The sequence below is a fragment of the Festucalex cinctus genome, chromosome 7, assembly GCF_051991245.1.
Source record: "Festucalex cinctus isolate MCC-2025b chromosome 7, RoL_Fcin_1.0, whole genome shotgun sequence".
Classification (NCBI taxonomy): domain Eukaryota; kingdom Metazoa; phylum Chordata; class Actinopteri; order Syngnathiformes; family Syngnathidae; genus Festucalex; species Festucalex cinctus.
Genome location: NC_135417.1, coordinates 17,354,959 through 17,368,628, shown reverse-complemented (window position 1 = coordinate 17,368,628; position 13,670 = coordinate 17,354,959). Strand labels below are relative to the sequence as shown.

The window sequence follows — 13,670 nt, the reverse complement described above, 5'->3', positions numbered from 1 at the left end:
CCTATGATATAATTACGAAGTACTTTACCTGCCAATTAGGAAACTGATTGTATCGGCAATAGATATTGTTGATTCCGATGGGCATACTTTTGCATGGTGTCAGCACGGTCCATTCTCCAAATGTGATGATAATTGCTGAAATGATCTAGCGCTTGCATCACCTCCTACACAACCAAGCAGGAAATTGAAAGCAATTTGCACAATATAATTAATGTAATTACTCGTTATCCTTTTCCTCAAGAGGAAATTCAATTTACACTCTGCTGTATATTCAGTTCTGTTGCACACATACAGAACCAGACCACAAACATTAATACACACAAGAGATACATCCTACGAATATAATGTTATATATCAGAAAAATACAAATATAAATCTTTTTGGACTCTAACACCAAACGTATCAAATTAAATACAAGACATTTTGAGCTCACTATTTCATGAATATAATATTTTTCCCCATTAATATCCTGATGTATATGAAATGACATGCATTGCACGGGTAATCCATTAGAGGGCAGTAGCACCCATCTGACGGCTTTGCTGAGCAATGGGAAACGCAAGCCACCATCCTGTCACTACGCACTGAATGCATTGTGACGTAAATAATGGCGCAGCACGTCCAAATAAAGTTGCTACAAAATGTATTAAACTCGAAATGATTTTTGAAAAACGAATCTCATAGTTATGTTGGTAACAACCAAATAAATACAGAGCAAACGTGTCATTAAATCGAGGTTCCTTTTGAAGAATTGTGACCCAATGTATCAAATATAACACAAATTAAAAGTCATATATGGAAGTTGAGTTAAAAAAAATATTTCTTTAAAGGGACCAATAAATACTCTATTTACAAAATCAGAATTTTCTCTCATATTTTATGGTTCAGGCAATGATAAAACATTGGCAGAATGGCAAGGAACGGGAAAAACATGGATGTACTCAGAACCATTTTTTTTCTCCATCCATCCATTTTCTTGACCACTTATTCCTCACAAGGGTCGTGGGGGGAGCTGGCACATATCTCAGCTGGCTCGAGGCGGGGGACACCCTGGACTGGTTACCAGTCAATCGCAGGGCACACAGAGACGAATAACCATCCACACTCACAAGCACACCAAGGGACAATTCGGAGCGCCCAATTAACCTGCCATGCATGTCTTTGGGATGTGGGAGGAGACCGGAGTACCCGGAGAAGACCCACGCAGGCACGGGGAGAACATGCAAACTCCACCCAGGAAGGCCGGAGCCTGGACTCGAACCCGAGTACTCAGAACTGGGTGGCGGACGTGCTAACCACTCCCACTGTGCCGCCCCCATTTTTTTCTGATTTTGTATATTGTATTAAAACAACGATCTCTCAGTTATCCATGTTGATGAAAAAGGGAAGGATACCTTTCGATTGGAGATGATAGCTGCACCAAGGACAGAAAGCAGTTTGACAATCTCCTTGTTCTCAGACACACTTTTGTAGTAGTTTCTGGCTTGGATGGGAATGGCTTGGCTCGCATACGCTGATATGTCCGAGACGCTGCCATCTAAAAGATATAGAATACAAATTTGTCATAATATTACAATTACTGAAGACAAAATTGTACATTAATTACTGATTATTGTTTGTTTTTAAATTGACAAAAGACAGCCGTGATTTATTGCTGCACCTGCAAGACTCCGGTATGTTGTTGTTCCATCTTCTGATTCACTTTCAGAACTGTCCGGTTTCAATGCTGCTATTCGCTTTTCATTCATTTTTCTCTATAAAAGGACCAAACATAATGTTTTATCAGGTCTTCATCAAGTTGTGGAGTGCTTGATTATTTGTTTCATCTAAAAAGTTAACGAAAATAGGATCTAATTTGGTTCTACATGCCCCAACCAACAAACCTTTGAGATCCTTTCTTTGCTCCACTGGCCAACGCCCTTGCTAACACTGACCACGCACTCTACGGCCTTATTCACTGCCTGCTGTACATCCTCCAGAGTCGGGATGATGGCAATGTTTGGGATGGAGAGGTTCACATTGACTCTGAAGATCGCCTGCTGGCTGTTGTTCTTCCCACGCTTGGGTGAGTCATTCTCACCTAAAGGACAAGAGAGTGCAATTTGACACTTTTTGAGCTCATTACACAGATGAAGAATATATGAAAGCTACTCATGACATCATGATTATAGATTGTTACAATATGGAAACATTTTAAGACTAAAGTCCCACCCATGAAATGTGCAAGTGGGGAGGTCTGGATGCGCTTGCGTAGTGTCTCCAAGGTGTTGCGTGTCAGTCTGAACAAAGCATCAACGTTGCGGTGGTTGAAATATGACAGCAGCTCCTGAGCCTCCAACTCCATCACTTGCATCAGGTCCTTCTTCCTCCTCCTCCTCACCAACGGGGAAGACGGACCAACACTCACAGGAGGTAGCAAGATGTTTCTAGAGAGGAGACGGGCTTCTAAAAGGCCCTCAAAAATTTGTTGGACAGGGTCACCACTTGCACAAAGATGCACAAAATGATGTTACAGGTTATTCTGCTTTTGGTTCTACTTTCAGCAGAAGCATGGAGCTGTATCTCAATGAGTGTGTGAATGTTTGAGAGTGTTTGTGAATGTAACAGGTCATTCAAGGACGCAACGTTTGCCAGATGTTCACCAGTTCTAATGTTTTTTCTTGTCTCAAATTTTGAATGTGTTCAGTTTTAAAGGTGTTTCTTGTCAGAAGGAAATTTTAATGAGCTGCCTTCACAAATTTTCCCTCAGTGGGATATGAGCTTAAGGTTAAGTACAGTTGTAAATTGTCGTACCTCGGAATTTTATTTTATACATAAGAGCAGGGCTGGACTGGCAAAAAAAAAATCGGCCCTGGCATTTTGACTGAGGTCTACCGGCCTAACTCCTGCTTACCATGTAGTTTTGCTACTGATACTTATTGATTTTTATTTGCTATCTATATTCAAACTGGATTAATGGACTGGCCCCTCTAAATTGTGGGCCATTCTCTTGGGGTAAACTGTAGGAAAATAATAATTAAAAAGCACTGCATCGACCCACCAGGCATCTGCCGTGTATGCCAGATGGCCAGTCCAGCCTTGCATCGGGGGATAAGCCGTTCAGATGATGGATGGATGGATGGATGGATGGATGGAACAGAATTTTTGTTTGTTTGTTTGTTCGTTTCAACCTGATTTAGCTAAATGTTGAATTTAAACTACCTAGTTCAGTTACACATGCAGGAAGAGTAGAATGATTGAATTATACAAGTTAGAGCCAGTCATGTTGTATTAATCAATGAACATTCTATTGTGGGACAAAAACTGCATCAGGTATGAAAAGACATTGGTTGAAATTTGTTCAGGATGTGTTTTATATGCTGGAGCAGAGGTTGAGAAAGGAGCCCTTTGTAGCAGGATGTGATCACGTCACTGGAAGACATGCACGTAGCAAATTGGACAGGAGGTTGCTGAACTGACTGCAAGCTCCATTCTCGTTACTTTAGAATATGTGCCATGCCTTAGTTTTATTCTTTGTAATTCTTGTTAGTTAATAAATTGAGAACTGTGGATCCGAAAATGTGCCAGAGGTCTTATAGAACTACATGGATATGTTTTGACACTTCTGATAAGAAGAATGGTTACCGCTGTTTTTAGCTGAGAACATTTAATCTCAAGAAAATCAGGGTAAATGGCTAGATATCGACACTTAGCCTACACTAAATTCTAATCAACTATTTTCATTGTCGTCATGACAACAGAGGAGCTCCATTGCTCTATTAGAACCATTGTAAAGTTATTGATGTCTTACTGAACTAAAAAAAAAATATATATATACTTTTTTTCATCAAATTGATCAGATTTTTTTTCACGAAATGGAGGGGTAATACCTTCCCTGTCTGCACTTTCTTCTGTTTTCTTCTGAGGGCAGTTTTCTTCCGTTTTTTCACCCTCCTCTCTTTGATTGTGGTCAAACTCCAGCAGCATGTTGATCAGTTCATTAGCGGCTTCCTCCACCTGCAGGCTCTTGGTGTGCAGACTCTGGGCTTGCTTTATACACAAGTCCTATACACACAAACAGTAAATGTACAAGGACATGGGAAATTGAGGCCCAACAATGAAGATTCAAGACTGGATTCAGTGGGGTTCTTTAGCTCAATATTTCATTCAGCACTTGTTTCTTTTGATTCTATTCACAGCAAAAAAGAACAGTAATAAAAGTGCACTCTCTCAATTTATCAATAGTTAGACTCCAGTGATTATTTTAAATATATTACACTGCTGATGTACTAGAATCTATGATATATTCAACAATTTACATTGTGTGTCCTCTCTAGTGTCACAAACATGCAGGAGCTTATCCCAGCCATCTTTGGGCGAAAGGCAGAGCCCACCCAGAGCTGGTCGCCAGCCAATCGCCCATACTGATGATGTGGCTTACATTATGCAGCCAATTCCCTCCCGTTTATTTTATTGACCACTATGTATGCATTTACCCTGGTGGTCTTAACGAAGTCCTCACAGGTAACCGGCTCATCTTCTGGGAGAATGCACAGTGTGCATGTGCTCATCTCCTGCAACACTGCATCTATCCTGAACTCTGCCAGGTCATTCACTCTGTCCATCAACAGCTCTAGATTCTCTGGAGGAGAGAGGGAAGCAAGAAGCAGTCAGAAATGGATGAGAAAATGATGACAAGTAGTGAATGAGGTGATGGAAAGAGTGTGGAGAGACCGAAGGAAAAGCAAACAGACACAAAGAAAAGAATGGGAATATAGTAGCTAGTGAAGTGAGGCGGTGAGGTTGTATATTAATTATGAATGACCACACAGTAAAAATGCACATGAAACTTAATTTCATCAGATGCAGCCTATGCTGAGTTGTAAAATAACTTGTTCATAACAAAGTTAGAAATTGATTTTTTATTTTAACTTACCCAAGGATTTGTGAATGGTGCTGAGGTACTTGTCTATGTTCATTGATGTCCAGTTGAGGGAGGTCAATCCTGGCTGGATTGCCTCATCTACCTGTAAAGTCAATGACAAAATATTTTACACACTGTCATCATATGCTGTACTTCATGGCTTCACATGCATGGTTAGACAAGCAAAATTATGTTTATGCAAAAATGCTTATACAAGCTAGTTCTCCAAATCATTACTATGGTCAAATGATATGGATTATTAATTAATTCATTCATTCATTCATTCATTCATTCATTCATTCATTTATTCTTAGGCCAATACCGATTCTGATATTTGTCAGAATTAAATTCAAAATTTATTTTCGCATATTAATGATGCAATCATAAACACTGTTTATGTAGTAAAATACAATGAATGTTTTGTGCAATATTTATGAAAATGGAAATTGAATTTTATTGTCATTGCACATATCACAAGTACAAAGCGAAATTCATTTCACAGTTTCAAACCGTCCAAGAAGCAAAAGGTAAAGACGCCAAAGAGGAAAGACCTAATGGGAAGGCTGAAGGATCACCAAGCAGTGATCCCAATTTCTTAGATGAAAGGGAAAACAAGGGGGAGGTGGTAAAAAAATAAAATAAAAAATTCCAAACTATGCTCCTATTGGATGGGGGTTTGGTAGGGGTACAGTGTGGGATATGGAAAAAATATCTTACAACATATCAAAAAACAGACAATAGAAGATATCTGGAAGACTTGCGCATGTGGAAGTCGTTTGTCAGGGGAGATCAGAACCAAAGAAGGCGTTGTAATAAGGGTTGTGTATTGCGTTGTGTTCAAAATGTGCTATGTTTGTGCAGGGTGTTGCGGCAGTACGTGACTTAATACAAATTCTTACTTTTGGTGAGGACACACTCTAAAAACCACTACACACACGTGCCATACCTTAGTTACATGTGGCATGGCCAGTTGTTCAAAGGCACTCTGAATCTTCCCACGAACTCTGGCATTCTCACTCAACATGAACTGAAATAAATAGCAAACACATTAAACATTGTATTGTCTTAAAATAAACTTTTCAATGTGAATAATTTTGACCAGATATTGACCTGTAAATTGTTGAAGTTCTTTTTGAGGGTTTCCTGTTTTCGCTGCAGTAGAGCAGCAAAAGGCGGGACCTCCAACTTGTTTCTGCTCATGCAGTTTGCCTCTCTGATCTGCTTCATAATCTCGGGGTCAAAGTTCACAAACAGCTCACCTGTCTCTGTTGACCGGACCAACAGAGATGCCTGGAGACCAGGCCTGGCATCCTCAACCTGGATACAAGGGGTGGTTTTATGTTGGAGTGTTGTTCGGGGAAAATAAACCTGGATTATTTTTTCCCCCTCTTTCCTCTATTCTTACCTTTTTCATCCAGCTTTGATGATACAGAATCTCATACTCAATCAGAACTGCTGCTACCCTATTGTAATTCTTGATGATCTTCTTAGCCTCTGGTGTAGAAAGAACCCCCGTGTGCTAGCCAGATGTATAAAAATAAAAAATAAAAATAGGAAAAGCAAATATATTGAAATATATACATGTTAATGTATAAAAACAGTGATGTTGATGATGATGATGATGATGATGATGATAAACCTGTTGAAACAGATCCATGGGACCCTGAATTCTGCTGTACAGCTGACGAGCCCACATGATCCGTCCAGAGATTGGGGGCAAGTCTCGACCAATCGGAGGTTCGAGTTTCTGCTTCATGAAGAGATTGGACACCATTTCAATGTCCCGCCCATAACTCTTGAGAATGTGCTGGTACTTCTCATCAATGCCGAGGTTGGGGATACCCAGTCTATTGTATTTATAGAAAATCAATGTCCAGAGAATAGGAGAATAAGAAATTAGTCAAGTGGTTGAGTAGATTTTTTTTTTTTAAATAAAAACAGGGAAGAACAAGTTGCATACTAAATCATAAACAGTGAACTACCTTTCAAATCTTTTAAGCACGTCAAGAGCTTGTTCTGTCTTATGGATTTTGTCGAAAGTGCAATCCATAAAATTTGTCAGCTGCTCCTAAATGAACCAGAAAATTATTAAATAAAAATGTTGCAATTTCACATTATAACTCTCTTAAATCAAAGTAGTGAAAATAACTGTCTGGTAATATTTAACATACATGAAGTTCAGTGGTGCTTTTGCAGAATTCCTCATAGTCCACATCAAAGTCAGTTCTTCTCTGGTCAAGGAAACTGTAATGTTTTGTCTTCATGCTCAGCGTTATTGCCTGCCACGTCAACAATTAAATGATCAGACCTCCGAAAAATCTATGTTATTGTTCTGCTGCAATCAAAATGGGGCTGTAACTAGTTTAATCTTGAATTAGTGTCATTTAAAAGTTAGACATTCTAAATTGTACTTTACCTCCCATTTTGCCTGCATTTCTGAAGTCTTGTTCATCCACGACAGCAAAGGCACAAAGAAGAAGTTTCTATTATTATGGAGAAAATGTGTAACATATGGAATGCAATAAATCAAGTATATTAGTGTAATGTGCTGGTCAACACATCCTGGTTAAAGGCAGTATATGACACCAAGATGCATGTTAGTTAAAAAAAATGTGCTGGAACAATTATTAAAGCCCCTTGTGTTTTTTCTTTTTTTTTTTTCATGACATCCGACTTAACCAATCAAAAAACTTTGAATGTTCATTTTTATTGTATTTAACCTTTATTTAAGCATTGCTCATCTTTATAGTATATCTGTTTCACATTTAGCTATACATGTAAAATAAGTCAATTCCCTAGAGGGAATTTGTTAAAATACTGCCCCTGGAATTCACCCAAAAAAGGTCACTAAGTTCTAACCATAATGGCAGGCAAGTGACCTTGAGACTTGAGACTTGGATTACTGAACTCCAGTTAGCAACAAAAGGTAAGAAGAAGGAACTGGACAGCCCTCAAGAAAAAAAAAAGGGTAAACATGTGTAATGGTGATTTCCTATGCAGATGGCTGTGAATGTACAAAAAAAAAAAAAAAAAAAAAAAAAAAAAACACAACCTCAAACCAGTAACATTTCATGTTTGGCACCTTTCCATTTTGACGAATAGCCTGGTACCAACATAAGCAGCCTTGGCTAACATCTGCATGTAAACAGTACGTACAGATGCCTGTTGCATGCACATTTATGAGGGATATAGCTTTATTCATGAACCTAAGGGTGGTATATACTCTTAAATCACATCTGCATGCTTTTAATAATTAATAAAAATATGCTGTACATAGTCATATAGCAATCTGATCTTACTTGAAACCGGGTTGCCACCATCTCAAGTCCTTCTATCTTTGCATCTTGAAGGGCCGAGTAGGTAGAAATGGTGGCCAACATTTCCAGGATCTTATTGAGGCGTCGCTGGAATGTGTCAAACTTTCCAAAAATGTACATCTCGCTGAAGTCAAACTGTCTTTCTGTGGGGGTCTCTTCCAGCTTTGCCTTGGTTTTATGGAAACAACGCTGGTACTCCTGAAGACATGCAATACGTAAGTTGGGCAGTACTAAACCCTTTGCTCAAGGAAACTTGTGTTTGAGTGAAAGGGGGCGGGGAGGGGAGACTAAGCTCACTACCTCATTTAGGTGGATAGATGCTCTGATTTTCTTCTCTACAATCCGTTGTGGTTGATCCCAAATGGAATTCTCACCATTGTTTGTGATGTACCCTTTGCAGGCTGTTATCATCTGGTTTGTTACCTATTAAAAAATATTAATGAATAAGTCATATTATCTTGAGCTACAATGATAAAACATGCTATACAACTTTATTGAAAGTCAGTGTAGTTATTAATATCTTCATGTTTTATTTTATGAAGGGATGAATGGGGTTTATATACTGTAGCATTTTTCTAAATATGCAAATGCACAAATAAATTATTTGTACAATATTTAGGACTAAACACAATTTCACTTCATAACATGATGTGGCCCCTGCGTCCTTCTGATTTTCTGTATATGGTACGCAAATGAAAAAGTTTGGACACCCCTGCATTAATCACATGCACATCTGGTCTAATAATACAAGTTGAAATAAAAACAAGAAAACATATGCTGTATGAAATGTTCCTTGTTACCTTGACAAAAAGTGACGTAATCTTTTCAGATGTATTGTAGTAGCGAGAGATTCTGTGAAGCATCCTGATGGCGTTAATAAGACCTGGTATAGCATCCACCATTGAAACCTGGGTTCAAGCACAAATACATAATATTGGCACAATTACACCAATACATGAAAAAATGAATAGGACGCAATATGTGTGTTAGAATTAAATAAACTATTTGCCGTACAGGGTCACTGTTGTAAAGAGGATCGCAAAACTTCTCCAAACTGTAGAGATACTTGACGTTATCTTTTGCCTCATTGGCTGACTCGGTGATCCTGGTGTCTAGTTCCCGCCACAACTAAGCAGAACAAATCATCACTGAGCATAAAAAAGTATCATAGGTATGACTTGTGTGCGCTTGTTTCCTGACCTTGATGATTTTGGATTTTGCCATCAAGAGCACGCCCAATACCGCTTTTACATCAGAGCTCTTCAGCTGATCCAGAAGGTAGTTGAAACGAGACATTCGTTTCTTCCAGTGGTCCAGCTCGGACCGTGGGCCAAGGTCTTCGGCTTCTTTTCTCAACTGGTCACTCTCAGCTAAAACCTAAAGCACATCATCATTTGTTTGCAACTTAAGAAAGATAACTCTTCATTGAAATGTTAAATGTTTGTTGGAGGTTAAATTTAAACATGCAATCACAATCATGTGGAGTCAAATAGTGAGCTGGAAAAATACAGTAAATGCTGCCGTGAGAACAACATGATTAATCTACATGTAATAAAGTTAAGGATCACATTATAGTTGAATTACTTATTCATTGAGATCTAAGATATATTTTCAGTTTCTTTTGTTATTTTATTTTATTTAGCAGTTTTTAAAATGTTAATTCTTACTAGATTCTTGGGAATATCACATTGAGGTTATTATTATTATTATTATTATTATTATTATTATTATTATTATTATTATTATTATTATTATTATTACCGTATTTCCCGCATTATAAGGCGCACCTTCAATGAATGACATTTTAAAACTTTTTCCATATATAAGGCTCTACATCCATGCATCCATTAAATGGTGCTGCGCTAAAGGGAATGTCAACAAAACAGTCAGCTAGGTCAGTCAAACTTTATTAATAGATTACAAACCAGCTTTCTGACAACTCCATTCACTCCCAAAATGAATAAACAGCTGTTTTATTATTTTCTCTGAGGTAAAGTATTAGTATTAGATAGCGATCCAAGATGGCGGGATCTTCTGCGCATGCGCATCACCGATCGTGCAGGGTCACCAATAGCGCCTTGACAGCGAGACCTGTTGCGGCTCAATATTGATCCATATATAAGGCGCACTGGATTATAAGGCGCATGGTCAGCTTTTGAAAAAATTGGAGGCTTTTAGATGCGCTTTATAGTGCGGAAAATTCGGTATGATTATTATAATACTCAGTTCTTTTTTTTTTCTTTTTTTTTTTAATCCTACTAGATTATTGGAAATAGTATAAATAACATCAACATATGGCATTATCATCTGTGGGTTTTTACCTGTTCGATCTGCTTAATCCAGACTTTCATGCAGCCTTCTATCTTTTCTATGGTCTCTGTGTTGTTGGCTGCCGCCATGTAGTCCGACGGGCCTTTCAGGACCCGCACGTCAAATGTATCGCACGCTTTCAAAGTAACCTGAACATACAGTAGACCATGATATTGTCTGTAATGTACTGAATGGTCAAATAAAATATGCATGTGTAGCATTTGCAATAGAAACAAATATTTGGACAGTAATTACCAACACCCTCTTTGTATTTCATGTTACATTATCAATCAATTGGGCTCTATTGTGCATGAAACCAACCTTTTCCTGTAGACTCTCCTGTGCCCCCGCCAACACGGACACAAAGTTTTCCAGTGATGATATGAAGTCCTGTTTAACTGTTTGGGCTTGGGGACTGGCCAGCTCTCCCCAGCCATGGTTCATCTTTGTCAGCGTCGGTATGAAGACCTCAGAGAGCAGCTGTTCCACACTTTTTAACAGACCCCCCTCTGTGGTGTCCAGCATGTTGAAATTGACATCCTAGAAATGAAAAGTTATCATAAGTGTTACTTAATACCAAAATTAAACACTAATATTAAACCATTTTTTTGACAGTTGGTAGTTGAACCTCACATTGGTGTGCAACTACACCTGTCATCACATTCAGAGGTGTTAAGCTGTATATATTTTGTTTACATTGTATTATCCAGCTACATGAGCATGGCAAAATAACAATACAGTGGTGCCTTGAGATACGATTTTAATTTGTTCCATGACCATGCTCAAATCATCTTTTCCCATTCAAATGAATCAAATTGCCATTAATCTGTTCCAAACTTCCCACAAAGAGGCACAATGGCACTCTACAATATTGTACTTTCTAAAAACATACAGTACTGTAATGGCAAAACAATGACACAGCTTTTGTCACACTGCATGAATTATATGTTACTCCTTCTGGTGTGTCTACCTGGCCCAAAACTGGGAAAACAGACAGATAGATGTGCTGTTTATTGATGCGTTATCATGTATCCCACTGGAGTTTGAGGCAGATTTTGCATGTCCTGCCTAGAACTTCAGTGGAGTTCATATTATGCATTTTAGGATTATGAACTTCATAACCCTAAAATGCAAAGGATTCATAGAATTCTTACAAATATGGTAGCATTTGAACGGATGGCTTGATCAAAGTTGAAAAGATCCCCCCAAAAATGTTTTAATTGCTGCTTATGGTCTCACTCTGTGTATGTTTTCAGAAGTGATCGCCTTGGAAGCGTTGGCTCTGGTGAAGAAGACGCACACTCCGGTCAGGGCCACGTCCTTTCCATCAGTCACAAATACTTTAGGCTTCTTGTTTTGACCAGGTGGCTGAGGCAGTTGGAGGGACGATGTTGATGACGTTCCTGCAATTTTCAAATAAACATCTTATTCAGGAACAGTATTGTTTTGAGGGGGTATGAATTGAATCCAAGATGGCAACCTCAGTTATGGAGATTAAAATGACGTCATAATATACCATATGTAGCTCCATCCACTGGTCCACTTTCTTGATAGTAAAACATGAGGTGGAGAAGCCCCTCAGCCATGAAAAACTGTTCCATGCGGTCAAGCTAAGAGGAAAAAAACAACCATTTTACACCAGCGCTAGATTATTTAGACCATCCTGAAATGAATCTAAAATTTGCATCATTCAAACAGTAATATTTATTATGAATCCAACCTGAGCTCCCTCCAGCATGGCGTCCTCGACCTCAGCCTTCTCCAGTCCCAGGCATGAAGCCACGATACTGAGCACATAGTCATGTCTTCCATCAAGTTGTGCACGCTTGGCTTCACGCTCCTCCTTTAACTTTTGCTGGACAACAGATGCAGGCTTTATATTAATTAATACCGCCGTTGAAAGTAATGCACACAAGATAAGCAGGAGTTTTGACTTTTCACACAATCTTTGGGTCAGTACCTGAAATGGGTCACAAAGTTTTTGTTACTGATATAGTGCGCTGTGACATTAGCAATACATTACTGTTATTTATTTATTTATTGATTCATTTATTTATTTCTACAAAGATTTCCACACCTCACAGACCCCCTCGTCCACAATACTGCACTGATGGGCCCGGTCAAAAAAAATTATCTTGTTAATGCACGAATGTACAGTATTTATTTACGCCCTTGCAACTGGTTTTCACCTAAACCTTCCTCCAGCTCTTTTGTTCTTTTTCTTACAAGCATCTCCCTAATTCCACTTAATGATGTCTACATTTGGGAATCAGAGACCTGAGTGATAATTAAAACAGTAGTCTATGTTAAAGAGAATTTGTTTTAAATAGAGCACATGGTTTTTCAAGATATGTATTAGATTTCGATGGATATTTTTCTCAAACATACCCTCAGCAACCCAGTCATGATCAACAAAAAGGTCAACAGTCATGGGTGACAACATAACCTTTTTAATAATTCAAAATTTGTTTACCACTTCCAAAATGAACTTGTTCATAGTTTGTTTTTTTTCTTCTTTTAATATATTGTTGTGAGCCATTAGCCTAAAAATACTGGCATTTCCCCAATGTTGCACCCATTCAGTCTGCATGATGTGGCAGAATAGATGCCCCTTACCACAAGGGGGCAGAGTGCCCCTAATTAAGCAGGTGCCTATAAATAGGTCAGCGCAGCGCCAGTCTGTCTCTCTTCCACTTCCTTTTCCTCCTTTACGGAGTTGACAGACGTGCGCTGACGTGGTCTGTGCGCGGGTGGTGTCGGACCCAAGTGAAGGTATGCGTGCTTTTATCGACTTGGCCCATTCATGATTTTAGAAACTTAATCTAGTACTGCTTGGTTACAGCAACGTGGCATATTTTGGAGCGTGACTGTTCCCTGGTGTCCGGCGCTTCCTGCAGGTAGGGCGTTGGCTGTCGGCCTTGTGCAAGGGTGGGGCAGGGGAACAAGCTTTAATTGCTTTTACCCCGTTGTCCAGCCATTAAATTGTGGAGCCGCGCTGGGTATCTCCTCCCCACGCCGTGACCTGGCCATTGTGCGCTCCGGTAAGGAATATGAATTCCTTTTTTTGTGCTAGTTGGGAAGACCTTTTTTTATTTTTAATTAATTTGTAATTGATTAATTTGTCTTCCAGTGTGGCACTA

At 38.9% G+C, this 13,670-nt stretch overlaps 1 protein-coding gene across 3 annotated transcripts in view; it reads right to left on the bottom strand.

Annotated features, from left to right (window-relative positions):
- dnah5 (dynein, axonemal, heavy chain 5) overlaps positions 1-13,670 on the bottom strand; it is a 101,368-nt gene that overhangs the window by 69,094 nt on the left and 18,604 nt on the right. For all 3 annotated transcript variants that reach the window (XM_077527038.1, XM_077527037.1, XM_077527039.1), the window contains 25 exons: positions 12,251-12,385; positions 12,047-12,140; positions 11,770-11,933; positions 10,852-11,070; positions 10,542-10,679; positions 9,421-9,597; positions 9,235-9,348; positions 9,021-9,128; positions 8,521-8,643; positions 8,203-8,418; positions 7,320-7,346; positions 7,075-7,182; positions 6,886-6,971; positions 6,543-6,750; positions 6,309-6,422; positions 6,014-6,220; positions 5,850-5,930; positions 4,916-5,006; positions 4,476-4,621; positions 3,870-4,044; positions 2,212-2,445; positions 1,884-2,080; positions 1,661-1,754; positions 1,395-1,537; positions 88-164 (listed from right to left, as the gene is read on the bottom strand). In XM_077527038.1, the coding sequence (XP_077383164.1) occupies positions 88-164; positions 1,395-1,537; positions 1,661-1,754; positions 1,884-2,080; positions 2,212-2,445; positions 3,870-4,044; positions 4,476-4,621; positions 4,916-5,006; positions 5,850-5,930; positions 6,014-6,220; positions 6,309-6,422; positions 6,543-6,750; positions 6,886-6,971; positions 7,075-7,182; positions 7,320-7,346; positions 8,203-8,418; positions 8,521-8,643; positions 9,021-9,128; positions 9,235-9,348; positions 9,421-9,597; positions 10,542-10,679; positions 10,852-11,070; positions 11,770-11,933; positions 12,047-12,140; positions 12,251-12,385 (3,476 nt within the window). The remainder of the gene's footprint in view (positions 1-87; positions 165-1,394; positions 1,538-1,660; positions 1,755-1,883; positions 2,081-2,211; positions 2,446-3,869; positions 4,045-4,475; positions 4,622-4,915; positions 5,007-5,849; positions 5,931-6,013; positions 6,221-6,308; positions 6,423-6,542; positions 6,751-6,885; positions 6,972-7,074; positions 7,183-7,319; positions 7,347-8,202; positions 8,419-8,520; positions 8,644-9,020; positions 9,129-9,234; positions 9,349-9,420; positions 9,598-10,541; positions 10,680-10,851; positions 11,071-11,769; positions 11,934-12,046; positions 12,141-12,250; positions 12,386-13,670) is intronic.